We start from the raw sequence: 20,927 nt of genomic DNA, 5'->3' as shown, positions 1-20,927 counted from the left end.
TTTGCACTTCTCATTTACATATGTGTAAAACAGTGCAGTTATGTGCAAATAACTGCAGTCTTTAAGCCTGTAGTTTGCATGGATATCTATGGATATGCTAGATATCTATGGATATCTAAACAGTACTAAATGTATACTAAGTGAGAAGCAAGCACTAAATTAGGATAGTTTTTTTAAAAATGGAAAGCAGTCTGATGTTACAACAGTAATCTTTTACTAAAAATGGGAAACTAAGATCCTGATGAAATAGACGCATTAAATATTTGCATTAAAAATATAATAACATTGATAGCACTTTGTAAGTGAACAAATACTTCTGTTATAAAGGTAATCCCTGAGTATTACATTTCAAAAATGTTTCGGAATATTTGATGGACGTGTGAATTTGATAAATAAAACTAAGAATAAAAGTTAACAAGTCACGATCTGTGAATCTGTTAATACTTACTACACACGTAACTGCCTAGAATTAGAAAAAATAGAATTACATTGAGAGATATCAAAACTGGCAAGAGACAAAAATGCTCAGATGCTGGAAGAAGTTGCGTGATGTTGTTATGCTTCAAATCTGCTAAAGCTGATTTATCTTTACGGAGCAGAGCAACTGTATCATAGGAGGAAAACCATGTTAGAGGTGCTTTACCACCTACAGCATTACTTGCAGTAATACCAACATTTGCAACAGTTCATTTAGATCTAGCTCATTAGTCTGGACATCGTCCCACACAATACAGTTTAGAAATAGTGAGACAAAGCAATGAGCTTTTGAGCATCTTGAGATTTATATTCAGCCCAATCACTTCTGGGCAAGTTTCCTATCTGACCTTCTGCACTGGTTTGTCTGGTACACATGAAACTTCCAGCTTCTCTGTCAGAATGGCTGTGTATTACCACAGTAAACAGGGCTTTCCTGAGCATGGCTGTTGAGGTAGGACACCAAGCCAAACCAAGTTAAACTGATGGGTAATGGCAACACCTCTACTTTTATTGGTAATCCTTTTATTAGTTGATATTACTGATCCTGCATTTTGTGTCATGATGCCTCATGCATAAAATACTATTACTACAGTCCTTGTCTAAACTGAAAAGCCCAGTCTTTAATACAAGAAAAGATGCTCCCACAGCTCTTCTTTCTGTGCACTTGTCTTGGTATAAACTGCAAAAGCTGACCTCATCATATAATAGATACTGCCTCAAACATCCATCTTTTCTAGTTCTCCTTTATCTATTCCTCAACACACATACACACTCCTTATACAGCAGGCAGTGGGAGTTTACACAGACTAGTAAAAAAAACTTACCGTAGAGGTGCTACCATTTTGCCTTCAGTTAACCCCATTCAAAATAATTTCTCCCTCCCTGCTAGCTTTGATTTGCTATGTAACCCTTTCAGACTCATTTCTGTTGTTGTTGTTGTGTTGTTTTTTTGTTTTTTTTTTTTAAAACAGAGTATGTTCCTTTTTCTACCTGGATATAACCACATGGATTAATGTTTGATGCTGTACTCAGTACAGTGACAGCATTATTAGAGCACTATTTTGTTGCCCACAATAAGCTCCCCCTTGTGCCTCCACTGTTCTGTAATGAGGCCCCTTCAGACACACAGTTTGGTTATTATGGTTTATCAACTTATAATGTGTTATTCTAGATGGTTGCATTTTCATTCTTTTTTCCTCCTATGAAATGAAAAAAAAGTCTAGATAATGGAGCTAAAAAGAATTACTCACCCTTCTTCTCGATCTAACATAATGCTTGTATGCAGCAGGGATAGCACGAAGATGTTCTCACGAAGAGAGGAACTTGAACAGCTTTATAGGACAACAACCTAGGAAGAAATGACAAGCCAATACCCACGTTTACTGTTTGTAAATCTGAGCATTGATTCTGCTTTCACAAGTGGCTTTCATCAAATGCTAATCAGAAGCCTGGCATCTGCTTGAGTAACCAGGCAGCCCTGTCCCCCTTTCAAGAGAACAAAAGCCATACAATCAAAGGGTTCTAAAAGGATGGCAAACTTATTGTAAGCTAGAAAAGGTTAAAAGTCTGCCGAGGCTTAAATATACCTCTCAGAACTCCAAGTATGAAAGCATTTGTGACCTTTATGATTTTTTTTTTTTTTTTTGCTGTTAAATGTTTCCTTATATTTGAAATGTTATAAAAAGTGACCAAGAGAGATACAAATTCCTTATGTGCTTTATTTCCCAAATGATTTCAAAAGTTCCAGAAAGCAAACTTACATTAAGACCATTTTATTTATTTTCAGACATCAAAAATCCTGCTCCAACCAGAAGCATCATGGCTATCACAACAGGGCCTACCTATACTCTGCCTGCATCAGTGGCAGAGCTCTTCCTACAGAGATGGGAAGCAAATGGCATTCACTTGAAACATGACATTTCCTCACTGCAGAACATTGCATTGAAACTGACACACCCTGGAAAACTATCTGAATCCTGCTTGGGTAGAAGAAAATACATTTTGTAAATATGCTGAAAATTCACAACTTTGCTTACTTCGGTTACAAGCATGCATTTCTGCTACCAAAGAAAAGTCAGATGACTATTTAGCCTGAAATATTACAGAAAAATGCCCATCGCTAATTTTGTGTGTAGATTTATTCTGGAAATAAAGTCTTTTGCCGCCTGGAAAAAGCAGAAAAATAGCAATTTGATTAGAAATAAGCATTTTTAACTTAATAGGCTCATCATAATGCATCTTTGTAATTATTCCCAAATGAATGAGAAATAAAGCTATTACAAAGCTTCTCCCAATGACTATGAAAACAGAAATCAAAGTTCAAAGATCTCAAATGAGCCTAAAATGTCAGTGATCAAGTTTTCAGGTTTGGTTTGTTTTTTTTTTGACTGTTTTTTGACTCCACAGTACAGAAAGGAACTCTTCACACACAGGTTTTAACTTCATAAGAGCGTGATTCATCAGTTCTGTCACTAACTAGCTGAAAATATCCGAGGGGTCCTGCTGCTGAAAGGAAACCACTCTCTGTAAAGAATTTCATTCAAAACAAGTTTTGGTGTTAATGATTTTGAACATAGTCATTGTTTGACAGAGCAAGCTATGATTTCTTCTGAAGGAGTCATAGCCATCCCTCATGTTTAGAAACAACTAAAAAACAAAAGCTGACTACTGCTTAAGGTATGAGGGCTGCTCAGAAAGTAATACCTCCTACTTCATTTTGTTGCCCCACCTCAGAGGCAGATATCTGTGATACAGCAGCAGGGGCTCAACCTTCCCACCAATATTTCATTACATTTTGTTGCCACACAACAGATGGCAGCAGGGCAGTCTCACAGAATGGCATCTGACATGGAAGCATTTCCGAAGCAAAGGTGTGTCACTGAATTCCTCCATGCAGAAAAAAAAATCTCACTCACTGACATTCATCAATGCTTGCTGAGTGTTTATGGAAACCGAGCAGTGGATGTGAGCACAGTGAGGCAGTGGCAACAGCAGGTCACCTCCAGTGGTGCATATTTTCTATGAGCATGGTATGTTCATCACTATCAAAGAGTCACCACCATTAGCTGTGCATATGTTGAAAAACAGTGTTTTGTAGCTGAGAATTTGTTCTATCAAATAGTGTCATTGTGCTCTTTCCATCTGTTGTGACTTCTATGGAAATAAATAGGAGGCATTACTTTTGGACCAACCTATGTAGAACCAGAAGAAAAGATTCAAAGCAGAAAGAAGAGTTGAGTGGGGTTTTTGGATGGGTTTCTTTGTTTTAATATAATGTGATCAGTATGAATTCTATTGTGAAACTCAGTGTCACAAGATGTCACGGAGCCCAAAATAGGTCTAAAAATCAAATGACACAAAATAAGAAAGTAATCTATCGACAGCCATTAAATATCATGGTACAGGTGTAACCTTCAGCTCAGAAGGACCAATTAAAATATATTAGGCTTGCTCTACGTTTTCTGTTCTTTTAACTCTGTGTTCTTCCCATCCTTCGTTGGCAGGTATCCTCATTGGACTACCCCAGGAATAAGCCAGTTTGAAACAGGCATCCTCCTCTCTAAAGCACAAAATCTGGAGTTCAATAATGCAGGTGCAACTGGCAAAAAACAACCCACCAAGACAGGTGCAATTTAAAGTTAAGGATGCAAAAACAAAGTATCAAGTAGTATACAGATTGTGTTATTCAAAACATAGGAGATAAAAGTCTACTTCAAGGAGGAATCATCACATAACTGCAAAATGTGAATGCTGCCTGTATTCCCAGAGTTTAACAAGCAAAATACAGGAAGAGGTCAAAGAATCAAAACTGGCAAAGCCAGGGAACTGTGCAGGGATGTGAAGCAGCACTCACAGCCAGTACTGCCCTGTAGTGCTACCCAGCAGAACTGACATAGCAAAGCTCTCCCCAAAGACCTTCATTTTAAGTAACACTGACAGACCCTTTTCTTCCTAAAAATGAAATCTAGGTGTACTGTACCTAATCAAGTATGTATTTCAGACTAGAAGAAAGTAAGAAATCCTCTGCTGAGTCATTCTCAGAATCATTACCTCTCCCATGAGCCTTGTCAGCAGCAGATATTAGAGACAGTTATCCGAGAAGGACATCAAAAAACCCACTTTCTAATTAGTCCTGTAAATAAATGCCTTTCCTCATGACAGCCTTGCACAGCCTAACAGTCATCTGCATAACTACCAGCCTTCCCAGACCCATCACCAAAGGCACAAAGAGGGTAAGAACAAGCATTAGGACTGGAGCAGCAGCCTGCCTGCCACTCAGTTCAGGCTGTGAGGACTCCCAGCAAAGACTCAGATGTCCTACCTGCCTGGCTGCTGAGGCTCTGCACTGCTGTTTTCTACACAGCAGTTAGGAACAAGGATTAGCTGAAGGTACCTAGAAGAAAATTCTGTATTTCAGGATGAAACTGCGTATCTGATGAAACTCCCAACGTGATGCAACTTATCTTGGCAGTTCTGAAGGATGACATCGTTAGAAACTAGAGTGGTATGCTATGTTTGCTTAAGATAACTATTCAAATGTATCTGCAACTACACACCTTGCACAATAAAGATACATTCCACTAATACTATCCAAAATGCTGACAGCATAACATTAAGGACAGTACCCTTGTTTATTGTGTTTATTCAAGATAGCCTTGTGTAATATAAGCATGACTCGTGGTAAGAAGACTGAATATTAATACAGACATTAAACTAAGATGGTATTGCTTTTCACGTAATCCTCTAGTTTTAGCTAGATCTCACTTAAGGCTCTGAAATTACCAGATAATACATGCTGATTATCCTTTTCTGTATAGGCCAGACCGTTTTGCTGTTTTTTTAACTATCCTAACTGTAAGTTTTCCAAATATTAAGAACAACTATCAAATATTTAAATTTTTAACTTCTCACCTTTCTTTCCATGTACACTTCACTTCTTTCACCCCCCCATACTCACAAATATGTGCAAATAAACCCACATACACAAAACAAGCACTGAAGATTACAGTCTCTCTAGATTTTTTAAAATGTGTAAGCACGGAACTACAATCTTATGAACATGAAGCCACTATGGTTTAAAGTCTCTGCATTCAACACATAATTTGTAGCTTTAATCAACACATCTCATTTTGCTAATGCACACTGACTGGATGCCTGAGTGCTAATGAGCGTCCCTGAATGCTAATGGCTCTGTGAAGCCGGATGGTCTTCCAGCATCCAGGGATTATCTGCAACTGATTTGCATCTCAGATTCCCAGCACCATTCAGCTTCACCTCTCTTTGACCTTGACATTTTATAACCAGGGAGAACAGTTGGGTTATGAAAGAAAAGCCAAAACTAAACTAAAAAGGCAGGCAAGGACACTTTCACCTAAAACACATCTGAAACAATTCTAGTTTTCTCACACTGGAATTTGATCTTTGATCATTGCAAGATATCGCACATTTTAACTCCTCTTTTTTTGAGCTCTAATACCTACAGAACGCATGCTTAGGAGTAGCGTGACTGTGAGAAGACACTACCTTCTAGAACTGATCAATTTCCTATTAAAAATATTATATATGTAATACTAGCTGTAATATAATTATTACTTTATACAACCATATACTATACATTGCTATAAGGTAATATAATATATTATAATCCAGTGCTGCTGAAAAATAAGATAAGGTTTCAGGCACACAAGCACTTATTCAGGTCTTATGTGTATCAAAAGATTTCCAGTTTCCCCATCATATAATATTTGGTGATTTTCATATGCATGTTGTAACTTCAAAGGAGCCTCACCTTCCTTCCTGAAACTGTGCCAGCATGTAGACACTGTACCAATGCTCTGCTTTAAAAGGAAAGATGTACTCAAGTCATCTCTCAACACCCTGCACAGTGTTTCATAGCTCTCTCTAGGAAGTCGGAAATACCTCCTATGAAAACCTTTTTTCCTCCAACTCTTTTTTTTTCCCTCCTGTGAATAACTGTACATATGTATTTAGATATTTTCAGGAAAAAATCTTTTTCTTGTCTGCCAAGATATATTGGAAAAAAAATATAATGGAAGAGCATGATATAACTTTAAAATAAACTCTTTGCTACCCTCACAATAAGCAGACACAACGTCTACCCAAGTCTATTTCCCAGCTTGAAATACTGTGGAGAGGCTTGATTTATGGTTAAACTCAAAACTCAGGAGGGGCATGATATCTGTTTTAATCCTGGCAAAGAACACTGCATTTTACCTATCAGCTTTCACATGAAACCTAGAATGTGTGCTTGACTGAAACATACATCCCATGGAACTGGATGATTTCAATCCGCATGATTGTCTTCTCATCATGGAATATGGACTCTGTTTTGCTATGGTAGAACACCTTCATGTATTCAAAATTATTTCTAATATTATTTATCCAATTTCCACTTCCAGTTACAATTTTCCATTTCTCTACCTGATGATGTAGAGAAAAATAAATTTGTCTACTTCTGTAGACAATCATTCAGCTAAACACATCACCATTGGTAACTCACCCAATTTGTCCCTTTTTCTAATATTTACATTTTCACTGTTGTGCTCTCCTAAATTTTATATGTACGTCAAGATTTATTAAAAGTTACAGCCATGCCAGATGTTTTTATAGCCCTTTAAAGCTGTTTGGTACAAATTATCTGCAACTCTAAAAGTGCTTATCCATTAGTGATTATCTACACTCAGGAAAATACTTTCTTATCCCCGTGGAATGCAAACATGTGGCTCTCCAAGTACAAATCAGAAACTCTTATTAAATATTTCTATTTTTCTACAGTGTTATTAACAATTTCATAGAATCACAGCATATCCTGAGTTGGAAAGGACCCATAAGGATTACCAAGTCCAACTTCTGGCTGCACACAGGACCACCCAAAACTCAAACCATGTGTATGAGAGCATTGTCTAAAGGCTTTTTGAGCTCTGGAAGGCTTGGATGTTTAACTATCTCAAGCTAGTAAAGACTAAGTCACGACTAGGATTTCTTTGACACCTCATTATTATTCGATTTGTGGTTTTTCTGTTTTCTAGATTTCTCATCTTAAAAACGAAATAAACTGATTTTTATTCATCAGAATGTATTTTACAGCTTTCAAATTTGTGTTGCTACCTTAATGCAACATACAAAAACTTAATTGAAAACTATATTGTCAGATATTTAAAGAACTTTGTGAAGTTTGAGTTCACTTCAAAAATTTATAGACACTTCCCATCAAATACTATAGCATCCACCTTTCCCTATCAAACCTACATGGAAAAGACAGGAAATAGTTTCACTGGGAAAAGTGAGAAATATAAAACTCCATCTAAATTTCACCTACATCAGAGAAGCCTAGACTGCTGTGTGACTTTCACAACATTATAAACTGCTGTTGTGGAGTAGGTAATCTGGACAAAAGCACCCTGCCAGCTACCTTAATCCTCAGCCATTTCTGACAACACACCCAAGACAAGCAGAAACGAGCTCCTCAGTGCCAAGCCTGTGCTGTATTTTCCCTGAAGTACTACCAGCAGATCTGAGTACTTTCTACAGGCAGAGCCTAATTGGACATGGAGCAATTCACACGCAGGCCTGCCATTCCAGGCTTCCTTCTGACATCTCTGTTTTGCATCAGTTCAACTCATGTCTAAATTTGAGATATTTTCTCCGACAGTTATGGTAGTTAAGAATGTTAGATGTTAAAAAAAGAGATGAAGAATGAGAAAGTTTGGCAGTTATCTCATAGGATTATTCATCTGCTATGGGAATGTGGGAGAAAAGAAGTGACTGCTTGTTTCTGAGCAAAACTCAGTTTATTTCCTGCCTTAATCAACTTCTGTTTGCCATTAGCATTTCTGTTGCCCTCTGCTTCAAGCAGCAAGCCTCAAACACTAGATCTTGATGGTATTTGAGGCAACCTAGCATAAGGCTATTGCAGTCTGAATCTGACCTGAAATGAAATCTTCAATTTCAGCAGGAGAGTCCATGTTTAGTATGATGGCCTTTGACTATTGACAAAGACCAAAAAAAAAAAAAAAACAAAGAAAAAAAACCAAACCTACCGCATATTTTTGGCAGCAGTACTTAAAATTACTCTATGGGGCTTGGTAAGTATTCACAGAATAGTCCTGGTCTGGTGTATCACAGAAAACAGTTCTGGCAGTTGTTATAACTCTTGTTCTAACATTCCCTCAAAGTAGAGCTGCAAAAATTATTTTAAATCCTCTTGTCCTGCACTGCAGGTATGGGCCATTTCAGTTCTGACAGCACCAGCTTCTTTATGGTCCTGTGTGGAACCACATCAGGAGGTTGATCCAGCCTGAAGGAAATGGAAGAAGAATGGGAATGGGCCCACAAAATCTGGTTATGCCATATCTATAACAAAGGCATGTGTTGTATAGGAGCAAGCCACAAGAAGTGGGAATATCTCAGGTTGGTACTGGTGCCAAATTTTTCTAATATGAAATGGAGGTCTCCAATACAAACAAACCAGATGACTCCAGACGTTACTGAAGTAACATTGTGCAGAACACAACCTAAACATAAGCTTGTATTCCTTCAAATTCAAATAAGATATTTTTTCAGTAGTTTAAGCATCTGCTTGAATTTGTACTTTAACTGAAATCCTGATAAAGCAGCTATTTATATTGTGTGAAAATGCCTGCAAGAAAAACTTCATGACATCAGAGTTAACTACAAACTCTTCAAAAAAGCATCCTAGTCTCAGCTTTCCTATAGTTAAGAAATAGGATTTGGATGTTCTTCAGACATTTTTCCTTTTCTTCTAAGAGCATCTTCCCAATGCAGACTGCCCACAGAGCTCACACAGCTGCTGAAATAACTTCTGCCCAGGTGAGATGGCTCCTGAGCTTTGCTACCACTGCTTATTACAGCAGCCACCCCAATGTTGCTTTATCACCCCTTGTTCTTAAAAAACACACAAGACTAAGCTTCAACTTGTGTGGCTGACAAAAATGAAGCTTATCCTTTTATTATTAATCCTATTATGCTTAATAACAGCCTTGGAAGCTACTGCACAAATATCTTAAAATACCTCCATATAGCATATTTTAATCCTGGTTTAGCAAGCACTTTACCAAGTAAAAGAAATCCTATTAATGATTTTGATAACTTCCCAATATACAGAAATAGGTGTCTTCAGTCAAATCCTTTTCCATTTTATATGGAGGCCTGAAAGAGAATGAAGAACCTCTGGTGCAGTAACCTACACCAAACACCTCTGTAAACCACAGCAGCTCTACACAACTTATGTTGAGCTGCCATCACTTTAGGGACCTACTGACACCGTGTTTGTGTCCTAAATGTGAGTGATTACAGAAATACCATAAATAGAACAAATTATATGGCTAATTAGTCTGCAAGTGTAAAGCTTTATTTCTACTACCTGCATGATTCTGTGCACATTTATCCCATAGAATGATAACGTGAAACTTTAAATAAGGCTTTGGGTTACTTTGCCTGATTTTGATCCTGTCAGGTCTTATTAAAACACAAAAAAAATAAGAGCAAATGTCAGTATTTCAGCCCTTAATTATTAAATTAAAATCTTAATGAGAATTTATATGGTCAGGCACTGGAATGGCCTGCCAAAGGAGGTGGTGGAGCTGCCATCTCCGGCAGTGTTCAAGAGGCGTCTGGACAAGGAGCTGCGAGATATGGTTTAGTAACTTGTGGTAGCAGTGGGAGCGTGAACACGGTTGGACTAGATGATCTTATAGAATCACAAGGGTGGAAACGACCTATGATTATATATATTTTTGTAAATTTTGGAGGAAACTTAAAAGTTATTTCCATTTCTCAGAAAATGTTCATTACACTCCAAGTTTGTATCAGAAGTTACCCAATAGTGAAAACCAAGTTAATCTTAGCAGGAGTTAAAGAGGTCAGCTCAATCTCTTTTACATACAAAAAAGAGAAATGAAACCTGAATCAGAGGAAAAAAAAATCTCTCAGCTACGGTTCCTATAGACAAGCAGTAATCTTCTCGTAGTTTAGCATGAGATATTTTCTCTCCTCCCTCCCCATGAAACACAGATCACAGGTTCTTCTGCCATCAGTCTGACCTCAGGCACTGCTGAGCACATTCCCTCCTGTGAGCCAACCCTGCACTGCAAGAGATGAGTCTCCTTTCCTTTCTTACAAGAAGATGACAACACTCACACCATAATTTTATAACATGCATTATTAGTTACAAATACACTTCTGTGAGTATTTTGATCCAAAGTTCATGGCACTATGAGGAAGAAAAGACAAAACACAAACATGATACTGAAAGCTGTGTACTACTTCAACCTCTGTGATTTCACACATACAAATTATAGTGCCACAGATTTAGCCAGTCATTTCTCGCAGCACCACAGAATTACAAAACAAGACCGATCCTGCTATGGTTTCATTTAAAAGAAACATGGAATAGATGTTCAGGAAATGCATGTTCTCCTGATCGAGATCAGGACTACAAACCAGCACAAAAACTTGCCTCTGTACAGAGCTAAACCAGCACTAACCCTGGGCTTCCCAGCACACAGCTCAGAGTGCTGCTGCCAGGACAGCCACTCACACTGCAGCATTTGGGATCATTCCAAGCCAGCGGTGTCAGGAGGGGATAATGAGCAAGAAAGAGAAGAAAGCAAGAAAGTGTCTAATAGGTGATTGTCAGGACAGATTGACCATGCAGCACCTCGCCTTCATGAACCTCCATCTATCGCACGGTCCCTCTGCAGCTTTCTGTAAAGCTGAGGTATTGCATCTTTTAGCTGGCTGTTTATTCAAGCAAGCATCTGTGGATCCAAGCTCAACACTGATTCCTCAGCTTTCTATTTGATACAGAGAGACACTTCAGCTACAGCACTGTCAAATGATTTTTGTCACATGGTATTGTACAGAAGTCTCAAGCAGGAATGTGTGAGAGCTCTTTAAAATGCAAGATTCACCAAAGAGAAAAAAGCTAGTTCTGCAAAGGCAAAAAACCGTCATGTGGCCAAATACGTCCTCTCAATTTCCAGAAGCTAAAGAAGTGGCTGGAGGCAGAAAACTGACAATAATTACACTGCCTGGAAGCTGACAGCACACATAAGAGTAGTGTGTTAAGCCTTTATTCATTGATTTACTTCCCAAAGTAAATGCTCAGGGTGCTTCTGGTTCCTGGAACTGAGGGAAGGAGCACATAGGCCCGAGTGGCAGCCAAAAAAAACAATAAACAAGATTTACTTCCTTCAGCTATTAAACCAGCTTTGCTTCTTCACTGCCCTGTATTGCTCACAGGTGCTCAGCATTCAGTCACTTGAGTAAACATTATTCCCTTGATATAAACAGACTACAAATGCATTAAGAGTTTGGAAAGGCATCCTATTGAATTAACAAATTACCTCTGACATCTCTTTATTTCTCAGATTTTTTAGCAGGTTGATATACATTTGCTTTGAGGCATATTATTATTCATCTGGTACAGCATCATTTGATGGCATTTCAAAGCCAGAAAGCATATTAAGAATCGTAGCACTTCTACAGTTACATGCACAGAACGTTTATGTAGACAAGAAGAATGTGTCATCTTTTGTGGTGACAAGATTGATGCTTATTAATTGGGGTTTTTTTTTTTTTGCTATAAATTTCAAGATGTACAATCTCAAATTCAGTTAAGTTTAAGTGACATCGGCAGGTTTGTGTATTGCTTATTGCATGCCAAGCAAACAGAACCAACAGCAACAAAAAAGGCACAATTACCTGAGAGCACAATCACGAGGGCTGCTAACCCAGATAAATATTTATGTTCCACAATTTATTAATTGCTACAGACACATTTAGGCTTCCTTTGTCACTATAAGCTCCACAGACCTTTGCATTCAGATTCCAGACCTCCTATATACACTCATTTCTACTCAGGGAAGCAATTTCCTATTGTTTGCTTTCAGGAACATTGCCTAAGTGCGTGCACAGTAAACTACAAAGCAGACCTTTTTCCTTTTTAGGGGCAGAACAGATATAAATTCCACATTTACTCAACAAACGTGCAATAAATCTAGAATGCTGAAGGACAAGTGAAGGGAAGCAGGTTTGAGGCGTTCATAACGGTAGCAGCCAAGCAGAGGTACTGCTGATGCTCTCTCTGGGTCTGTCTCTCCCTCCTGCGCACTTCAGCCCAATTGTCCCCAGTAAGAGGGCTAGAAGGCACAGCACATGCTGGATAGACTGCCCCAGAGGCTACTGTAGAAGACAAAGAAGCTTGATGGTAACGCCTCTGGTAGCAACTCCTGCAGCAGGCACTGCTGCCACCTCCAAGTTCAGTGCCAACAAGAGAAGCAGAACTATTTTGTCAGTATTGCTACACCTACACAGAGAGCTTTGGTCCTTTTGCATTACAAGTGCAATAGTTCTGCTGCTGAAACCTGAGCAACTTCGTGTATCTTGAATTTACACAATTTCTACAGAAATCTAAGGAGTCCTTAACAGGTACATGGTGACTGAGCTCCTTCCATTTCTGCATACTTCCAGTTTCTTAAGAGCAAGTTAAACTTTGCACTCAATGCAGTGCAAAAATTAACATAGATTCATAGGATCACAAGGTTGGAAAGGACCTACAAGGTCATCTAGCCCAACCACCCTCCCATGACCATTGCTACCACAAGCACTAAACCATATCTCATAGCTCCTCATCCAGTCTCCTCTTGTACACCACTGGGGACAGCCACTCCACCACCTCCCTGGGCGGCCATTCCAGTGCCTGACCACCCTCTGAGAGAAAAAGTTCTTCCTTATGTCTAATCTAAACCTCCTCTGGTACAGCTTGCGGCCCAGGGTCCTGTTTGTTACCTGGGAGAAGAGCAACATTTGCCCATGTTGCAGCCTAGCTTCACAAAAAAAAAAATTGCTTAATAGTTATTTGGGAACTATATCATATATACTGCTTCCCTTTTTTTATATATTTTTAGGGAAAGCTCTGAAAAAAAAAAACCAAAACATTTTCAGCATCTAGGACTTACTGTCTTCAACTTCATCTCCCTACACTTACAGTCTTCACAAAGCAAAAGCAACTCTATGAAGAAAGAATTTTTTCATTTTCCAGGAAGGAAAAGAACCAAACAGGAAACATAAAAACAAATGAACAAACTGAGAAATAACAGAACAAACTAGCTACAGAATCCCCTACTCTCTACATGTGAATACTGACTTATTTCCAATTTCAGAGAGTTTTGCTCGTCAAAATTCAGATAGAGTGTATTTCTGAAGAAAGTATAGACTAGACAAGAATTTAGATCCTATATCAGTATTTAAATCACTATCATTGTTTTCTTCCTGTGTTGTGAAGGGAGGGGAATCTCACTCTAATGATGATTATTAAAACAAAGAAGTAAATATATGTATGTGTGTGTGTGTATAACAAGGCTATCTCAGAATCAGTAACTAGCTCAACAGATAAGTTTCAGCACTTCTTGGCAAAAAAAAAAAAAAGTGGGAATCTTTCCACATATGTTTCTTATACAAAAACAACATTATTTCAGTCACACACACACACAAAAAGACAAGCTGTGCAGCTGTCTTTCCTGAGTTACTTTCTTACTGTTTTCTGTTTGCTTTATCCTGTTTCCTGTTGAAATTATTTAGAGAATGCCTGCTTATATGGCAAACACTGATCTCACTTCTGTAGCAGAACTTCCCTGCTCAAGTGTTTTATCATGTCACTGTCCAAGACATCTGCCTCAGACTTGAACTTCTATGAGACCTTAAAGAAAACTTCTTGCTTTGGCTTGCAGCCATCAGTGAACTTTCAGCTATGAACTGTTGCTTTGAAATACAGTATATACACCTTAGGTTACATAAATTAAGTCCCCACTTAACATTTTGAGCACTCTGGTCTTGATTTGTTTGCCTCTCCACATACTATTAGTGCCACACGATACATATATCTATGGTTGTTTTTGCATTAACAAGGCAGACCTATAGGATAACAGTTAGGTTGGTCTGATTGTTGGCAACTGGACTGCACAGTAGCATAACAGAACGCATTCAGCAGCCCCAGCATATTCCTGTCAAAGCCAAATAAGGAGCACAACAGCTTATTTAAGTCACTGGTAGCCATAAAGGTAACAAGGCAATGAAAAAATTGTGTTTTCTAAAAGCAGTAGCATCCAAGTAGGATTTGACTTGTCTGGATCATTTTGAGAAGGTCTAGAACCAAAACTGTGTTCACGCAGACACTATAAAATACAACTAGAAGAAAAAAATATGAAGTGAATGAAATCACAGAGACCGTTAGGACTCTAAGAAACAAAGAAGAAAAAAAAATTTACCCATTCCCAGATAACCAGCCCCATCCTTTCCCACCAAGCAGTTTTACAAAAGATCAGTCTGGATTAAGGCAGGGAGTTACTGTTGCGTGCAATGGGAAGAACCAGAGGCTAGAAGCAAACAGAAGGGCTATTGGTGCTGTCATCTGCACTTCTTTAATTCATTCCATCCTCCAACTCCTCCTCTGTCTTCACACTACCACCAGTTCCATTCACCTGCAGAAGTGATGAGCAAGATTTGCAGACTGTAACATTACAAGGCTGTTTGTAACAGTGGCTTTGTCACTGGAGCAATTTCATGTCCATTCACATGCTTTAGGGATCCTGGTTTGAGGTGGAAAATGAAGCCTCAAAGGCTGTGCTAGAGGGCATTTTCACCCTCATAAAAAAGGCTCTAATTTACATTTCTCCAAGTGTGACAAGGCCATGCATGGCAGGGCAAGGAGATGCTGCTGCTCACCTCTTGTGCTACAGATAATAGGAGCAGTGATTAAAGAATTACTGACAAAGTAACAGAGAAGCTTGTAATCTGAAGGCCTAGAGGTGGAGATCTTTGATGTTCTTCACCTGTTAATCATCTGAAGTGAAATTGTTTTTTACATGATTGTAAGCCATCATTCTTAGCTCCAGCAAAAGATTTGCTAAATATCAGGTTTTTCCTAACAGCAGCTTTTCTGCTCTTCTTTCCTCTGCATCTCATCCCTACCCTCAGAAACCCATCCAGTTAACCACCCAGGGCACCAGACATGCCACCTGACCTCAACTCTGCTGCTTACTCCACGGGCACATTGTTCCTCTTATTCATCATATATTTTGAACCTGTGTTTCATATCCACACTTCTCCTTTTACCTCCAGAAGAGGTGAAAAAATACCCATCCTTAACAAACAGTTAGAGAAGTAGGTGGTGGTAGTGGGAATTTGCCATTTTCAGCTTACGATCTGAATAAAGACTTCTGTGCTGCTGAATTTTCTGTTCTTTTCCCCTACATAGAGGTGTCTTAATTTCTACATAGGGATGGCATTCAGTCCTTGCTTCATACAGCTGCAGATCGTGTGGCTGACAGCTAAATGGCCAAGCTGAAGATCCTGCCTGACGTGGCTGTGGCTTTGGTGTGCCCCAGGATGTAGGTCACTGTCAGCACGCAGCCTTCCCCATCTCCCTCGCTCCCATGATGCATTTAGATGATGGTGCATTCACGTGACACACTTTCAGAATAGAAGTTGTAAGATGCTGTAAGATGCAAAACCTCTTTCCTACATAAATGATTTTTAATTTGTAATTTCATGACTCTTGACATCTGCTATATTGTTCTGTTTTATCCTCAACAGGAGGGCAGATCACAGCCATCTCCACTGCCAGAACTTATCTCATCATCTATAAACAGCCTTAGTCCTGGTTTTCAGAGGTGCAAAAGAGACTCCTAAGGAGCAAATGTTGCTTTGTTTTGATGTAAGAAGCACTGGAAAGCAGAAAACTCCTAGGATTAGGAGGCCTTGCACCTTGTGTCACATGATTGCAACATGCAATACTTCTCAGAAATATAACGTGCTCCATCTTGAAGCTGGGGTTATGTTTCGCCCTTCTCTAGTCCCACTGAGATGCCCATTCTAAAAACCTCGTTGTTCTAATGACTGGAGCCTTATTCCAATTTCTAGGCAGCTCAATAGTTAGTTGTAAGTATGCATAATAAACCAAAAATCAAGTCTGTATGTTTCAGCTCACCAGAGCAGGCAGCATAGGACATTTAGGGGGAAAAAAAAAAAAAAAAACAAGCACGAAATACTAAAAGAACAAGAGATAGAAAAATTGTGACAAAAATAGGCATGCTAACTTGAAATGCTCTTTGAAACTGTAACTAAATAAAAATTAAGTGAACAAGCAGAATTTCATCAGCCCTACTCCTTGCTGGCCAGTTTAAGCATCTGAGAAACACTGTAGGAAAGAAGATTATATGTGCATTATTATTAATTTGTTTTAACTTTTTCTAGGTAAACTAAATAGCCCAGTCTGAACCTTGACCTCTGACTCCCATATTCTTGTCATATCTGGGTTATTAAAACCAATCTGTGTTCCAGTCTGAAACGTGGACCAGGAGACAGTAGAGGCCACAAAACTGTACTCAGTTTTGTCAGGACCTGTAGGGTCTTCAGGTATAAATAGATACACTTTGAAAAAATGTTTTAGGTTGACCTCCTAAACTTAGTGTTAGTTAGAAGTGACACTACCAGTGTTAGAATCTGTTTCAAAACCCATGAGATCTGCTTTATCATACATTAGTTCACTTGACAACAAAGGCCCGATTAGCCAAAAATTTGTTTCAAGTTCAGTTTTTCCAAAACTGATTTTTCAATGAATGGGAGCATTTGAATAAAAAATTCAAATAACAATAGATCTGGATCTGATGGGATTAGCTTGCAGCAACAAATTGGACATTTTCATTTTCATTGCACTTGCCGCAAAGCATTTCACAACATCATGTTGTTATCAAGCTAGGAGCAATGGAGAACATTCTTCTTATGACACTAACAAAATGACAGTTTCATCACCACTGCAAGCACTGATAGCTGCATTCAGAGCCATTCCCCATGTGATATTTCATTCTGGTGCTGTTATCTGTGAGCCTTCAGAACAGTGGGAAGAACAGAATGCAGGCTGAACTTCATCTCTTACATCCTTAAAATAAAAGAGAGGCAGAGAGAACTGAGCAACTGTAAGAGACATAACAGGGAGGGCATTGTCATTAAAACAAGTCTGGAAGTAACAAAGAACACAGGAGGAAGAGGGCTATGGTGGAAAACTAGAGGTGAATTTATCTTACAGCTCCAGACTGATTGTGGACTTTATATCTTCCTTTTTCAACACCTCTTCCCATTAGCCAAATAATTCTTCAGGTACCAGCATCTCAGTCATGGTCATTCCCTCCCTTTCTCTCCCCATTCCTTTCTTTAACTCCTCCTTGCACCTCTAATATCTTCACGGCAATAGTAACTGTTTGGGAAAGCAGGGAAGAAGATGCCAATAGTCAGAAGAACCCCATTTTAATCTCTGTAGTGATGTTATAGGAATTCCAACTCCCAGGGTAAACAAAAGGACATGGAATTCAAATATATTTTTTTGCCCTGGGTTCGGTTGGATGAGACACATCCAGGAGTCATCTCACTCAACTACATCATCACAAGAGACATGCTCACCACACATTTCTTTGCAGTCTAATACACAGATACTTTAAACTTAATTAAAAAGACTATTTTTTTTTTTTTTACCTTACCCTGATTGCTGTGAGCGGAGATGGGTAAAACCTTCTTTCAGAAAGGAAACAAACATTTTCCTAGCAAAAACTGAATGTGCTCAGGCTAGGCACAAAAATGATAGAAAAGGGGAAAATCTGCTGGGGATTTAGCAAACCTATACTGTCACCACCCAGGTAGAGAACAAAAGCAAACACCGACCTCAATCTGCAACTTATTATCTGTAACTTATCTTCAAAACCTTTTGTTCCACCATATTTCTCGTGTTCTCCCTGCTTTAAAAGCTAAAGGCTTTAGTGTATGATTTAGCCAAACGTAACATAAGGGAACAGCAGCCTCCTACAGTGCAGCTTTCAACACTGAAGTCTATTTTCACAACAGTGTGGCTCCTTTTGCACAGAAGATGGGTAGTGAAAAAGTAAGAAACGGAGTTTAAAAAATACATACTTCGGAAAAGATCAAGATATACTGGAATTTGAAGAGAAAATGAATATGAAAATTTACAATAAACACAAGACTCATACTCGTTTTCGTACAGGGGAAAACATTCCCATCAAAACAGTGCACTGTCTTACACAAACTACAGGTAGCTTTGTGTTACTACAAGAGGCAAGTTAACAACATACAATAGCCTTGTTTATTCGGGAAATAAAAATCCAGGGTTCTAATTTTCCTTTCTAATTGTTACAAGTACATTGCTTCTACCTTCTGTCTGATAATAACTTGCTCTGCAAGAGTGACCCACTGTAATGCAACGAAAAACACAGCAATGAAAGCAGAGCAGCAAGGTCCTACAGCAAGTAAGGACGTGCTCAAATGCAACAGCTGTGGGCACAGACTCAAAGGAAAGAGACTGCTTACCTTTGGAAAGTCTCAGGTACACAGGGGTCAGCAGCAAGATACCTTTGCCTCTACTGCCAACACTTAAATGAGGTCAGGGAAGGGGTGGATCCTGGCTCCAGCCCTTCCAGTCATTTAAGTGCATTGCATGCACCTGAGCTCCCATGGGTTGGTCCTGCCTTCCCACCAGGTGCTCAATCACTGCTTCAGGCCATGACAGCATTCTGCTACACCAAGATATGTGATATTTTCACATTAAGAACACATGGAGTCTTGGTTCCTTAACCCAGAAAAAATAAAGACAATAAAATGCCTTGTTAAAATTCATGCCTGCTTCATCTGATTCCTAACTTAAAAATCATCTCTTCCAAGCTTTCTTCCCCCTCTTGATCTTAAGTTCAGGATTTTTTTTTAATCTTTACACAGAACTTTCTGTATGATGAGTATTAACTTTCTCACAAAAATGTACCAGTTACTGTAAGCACAACCTTAAGCACTTTGTTTTTCAATAGGAAAACAGGTGGTACTCAGCTCAGCTTCTTGTCATACACTGGTGTTTGGAGTTCATACTTCTAACTTTGATTTGAAGATTAGCCCTTTCTTCCTCATATCTTTGTTTGATTTTCTCAGTTCTGTTATCTGCTTTACCCTAGCATGCGGTATTACCACCACCTCCTTGTACTACTCACACTTGTTCTGCATTAGAATAAGCTGTGCTTTAATGCACTCATGTTAGCCCACGCACACCAGAGACCTTCTGTTGTAAGCAGTTTCACTTTGCTCGGCAACCTAAAGCAACCTACAATCACAGTGGTTGGAATCACGTCTCACATAAAATGTTTTTGAATGAGATTTAAAAAAAAAAAAAAAGAAAAAAGTTAATGGAACAAAGAATAATAGGTTTAACAATAAGCAAGTGGAACAAAACTACTTAAGATCACTCCCTTTTTTGCCTGCTGAACTTAAAAGTTACCCTGTAAATGCCACCCTCAGTGAAAATCATTAAACAGAATAAAAATACATCTCTAAAAACTAAGAATTTTCCTAATCACAGCATGTTTATCTGCATTCAGTCTCTGCGTGAAACTCAGAATGCAGCAGTGCACAAAGCAACTGCTCTGTTCTAGTCTGTTCCCCGTGAAACAGATGAAATTAATGATTTTAACTATGGAACGTAACTCACATCTGCTACAACGTTCAGAAGTTCGTCTTCCAGAAGCTGCCCACCCAAGTCACTTTATTGTAGCTGCTGCAACTGATATCTCTTTGCGAATGGGAAGTATCAACTGGAACCACTTAACTCCAGATCCAGAAGACCATGAGGTGCCCTCCCCCATCGGAAGTCAGTGTTTTTGGTCATTTGCTAACTGGAAAGAAGTAATTTGCCAAAGTGCAGTGGTTCTGGCAAGTTAGTAACTCAGAGTTTGATGGCTGGACTTGACCATGAAGGCTTTCCCAGCCCAAATGAGTCTATGATTTTAAGTATGAGGGATAACGAGAAAATACTCACTTGAAAATTCAGCCCACAATGAAACCAAAGAGTGAGCATTTCAAGAGTGACAATTTCTGTTTTTTTTTTTTTTTTTTTTTTTTTTGAGTTTTTCAAATTGAAACAGCATTTCAAAAGGCATCAGATATCAGACATTCACAAGGAAATTAATACCTGAGACTCCACTCATCCTCTCTCAAAGACCCTCTCACCACCCTGGTAGCACTGGCCTACAGTCAGAGCTTGCAGCCATCCAAGTGCCTCCACATAGGGTTTGCATCACCTGGCGGCTACTGGAGCCAACACTGTATTGCACTTGCTGATAAACAGTAAGAAAAAGCGTTGTGAAAGAATACATAACTGCATGCCTACTACACACGTGCTTTCCTCTCCATATACCTTCCACATGTTCAGATCCTTTCTCCAGCATTCCAAATATTTCTGTGATTCTGTGGCTCACACCCTTCCCTGCACCGACACATCAAGGACAGCAACGCCTTGCACCAGTAACAGGGTGCATACACCACAAGACCCATTTCATCTTTAACTCACCCTGTGACCAGAA

General features: G+C 38.9%; 1 protein-coding gene across 2 annotated transcripts in view; it reads right to left on the bottom strand.

Moving 5' to 3' along the window:
* Positions 1 to 20,927, bottom strand: part of QDPR (quinoid dihydropteridine reductase) — a 48,352-nt gene that overhangs the window by 12,105 nt on the left and 15,320 nt on the right. For both annotated transcript variants that reach the window (XM_090139635.1, XM_090139634.1), the window contains exon 7: positions 1,728 to 1,825. In XM_090139635.1, coding sequence (XP_089995761.1) covers positions 1,741 to 1,825 — 85 coding nt within the window. In that variant the 3' untranslated portion in view covers positions 1,728 to 1,740. The remainder of the gene's footprint in view (positions 1 to 1,727; positions 1,826 to 20,927) is intronic.

The sequence above is a fragment of the Phasianus colchicus genome, chromosome 4 (genome assembly GCF_987193195.1).
Source record: "Phasianus colchicus chromosome 4, bPhaCol1.hap1.1, whole genome shotgun sequence".
Taxonomy (NCBI): domain Eukaryota; kingdom Metazoa; phylum Chordata; class Aves; order Galliformes; family Phasianidae; genus Phasianus; species Phasianus colchicus.
This window is presented reverse-complemented; position numbering and strand designations above follow the sequence as displayed.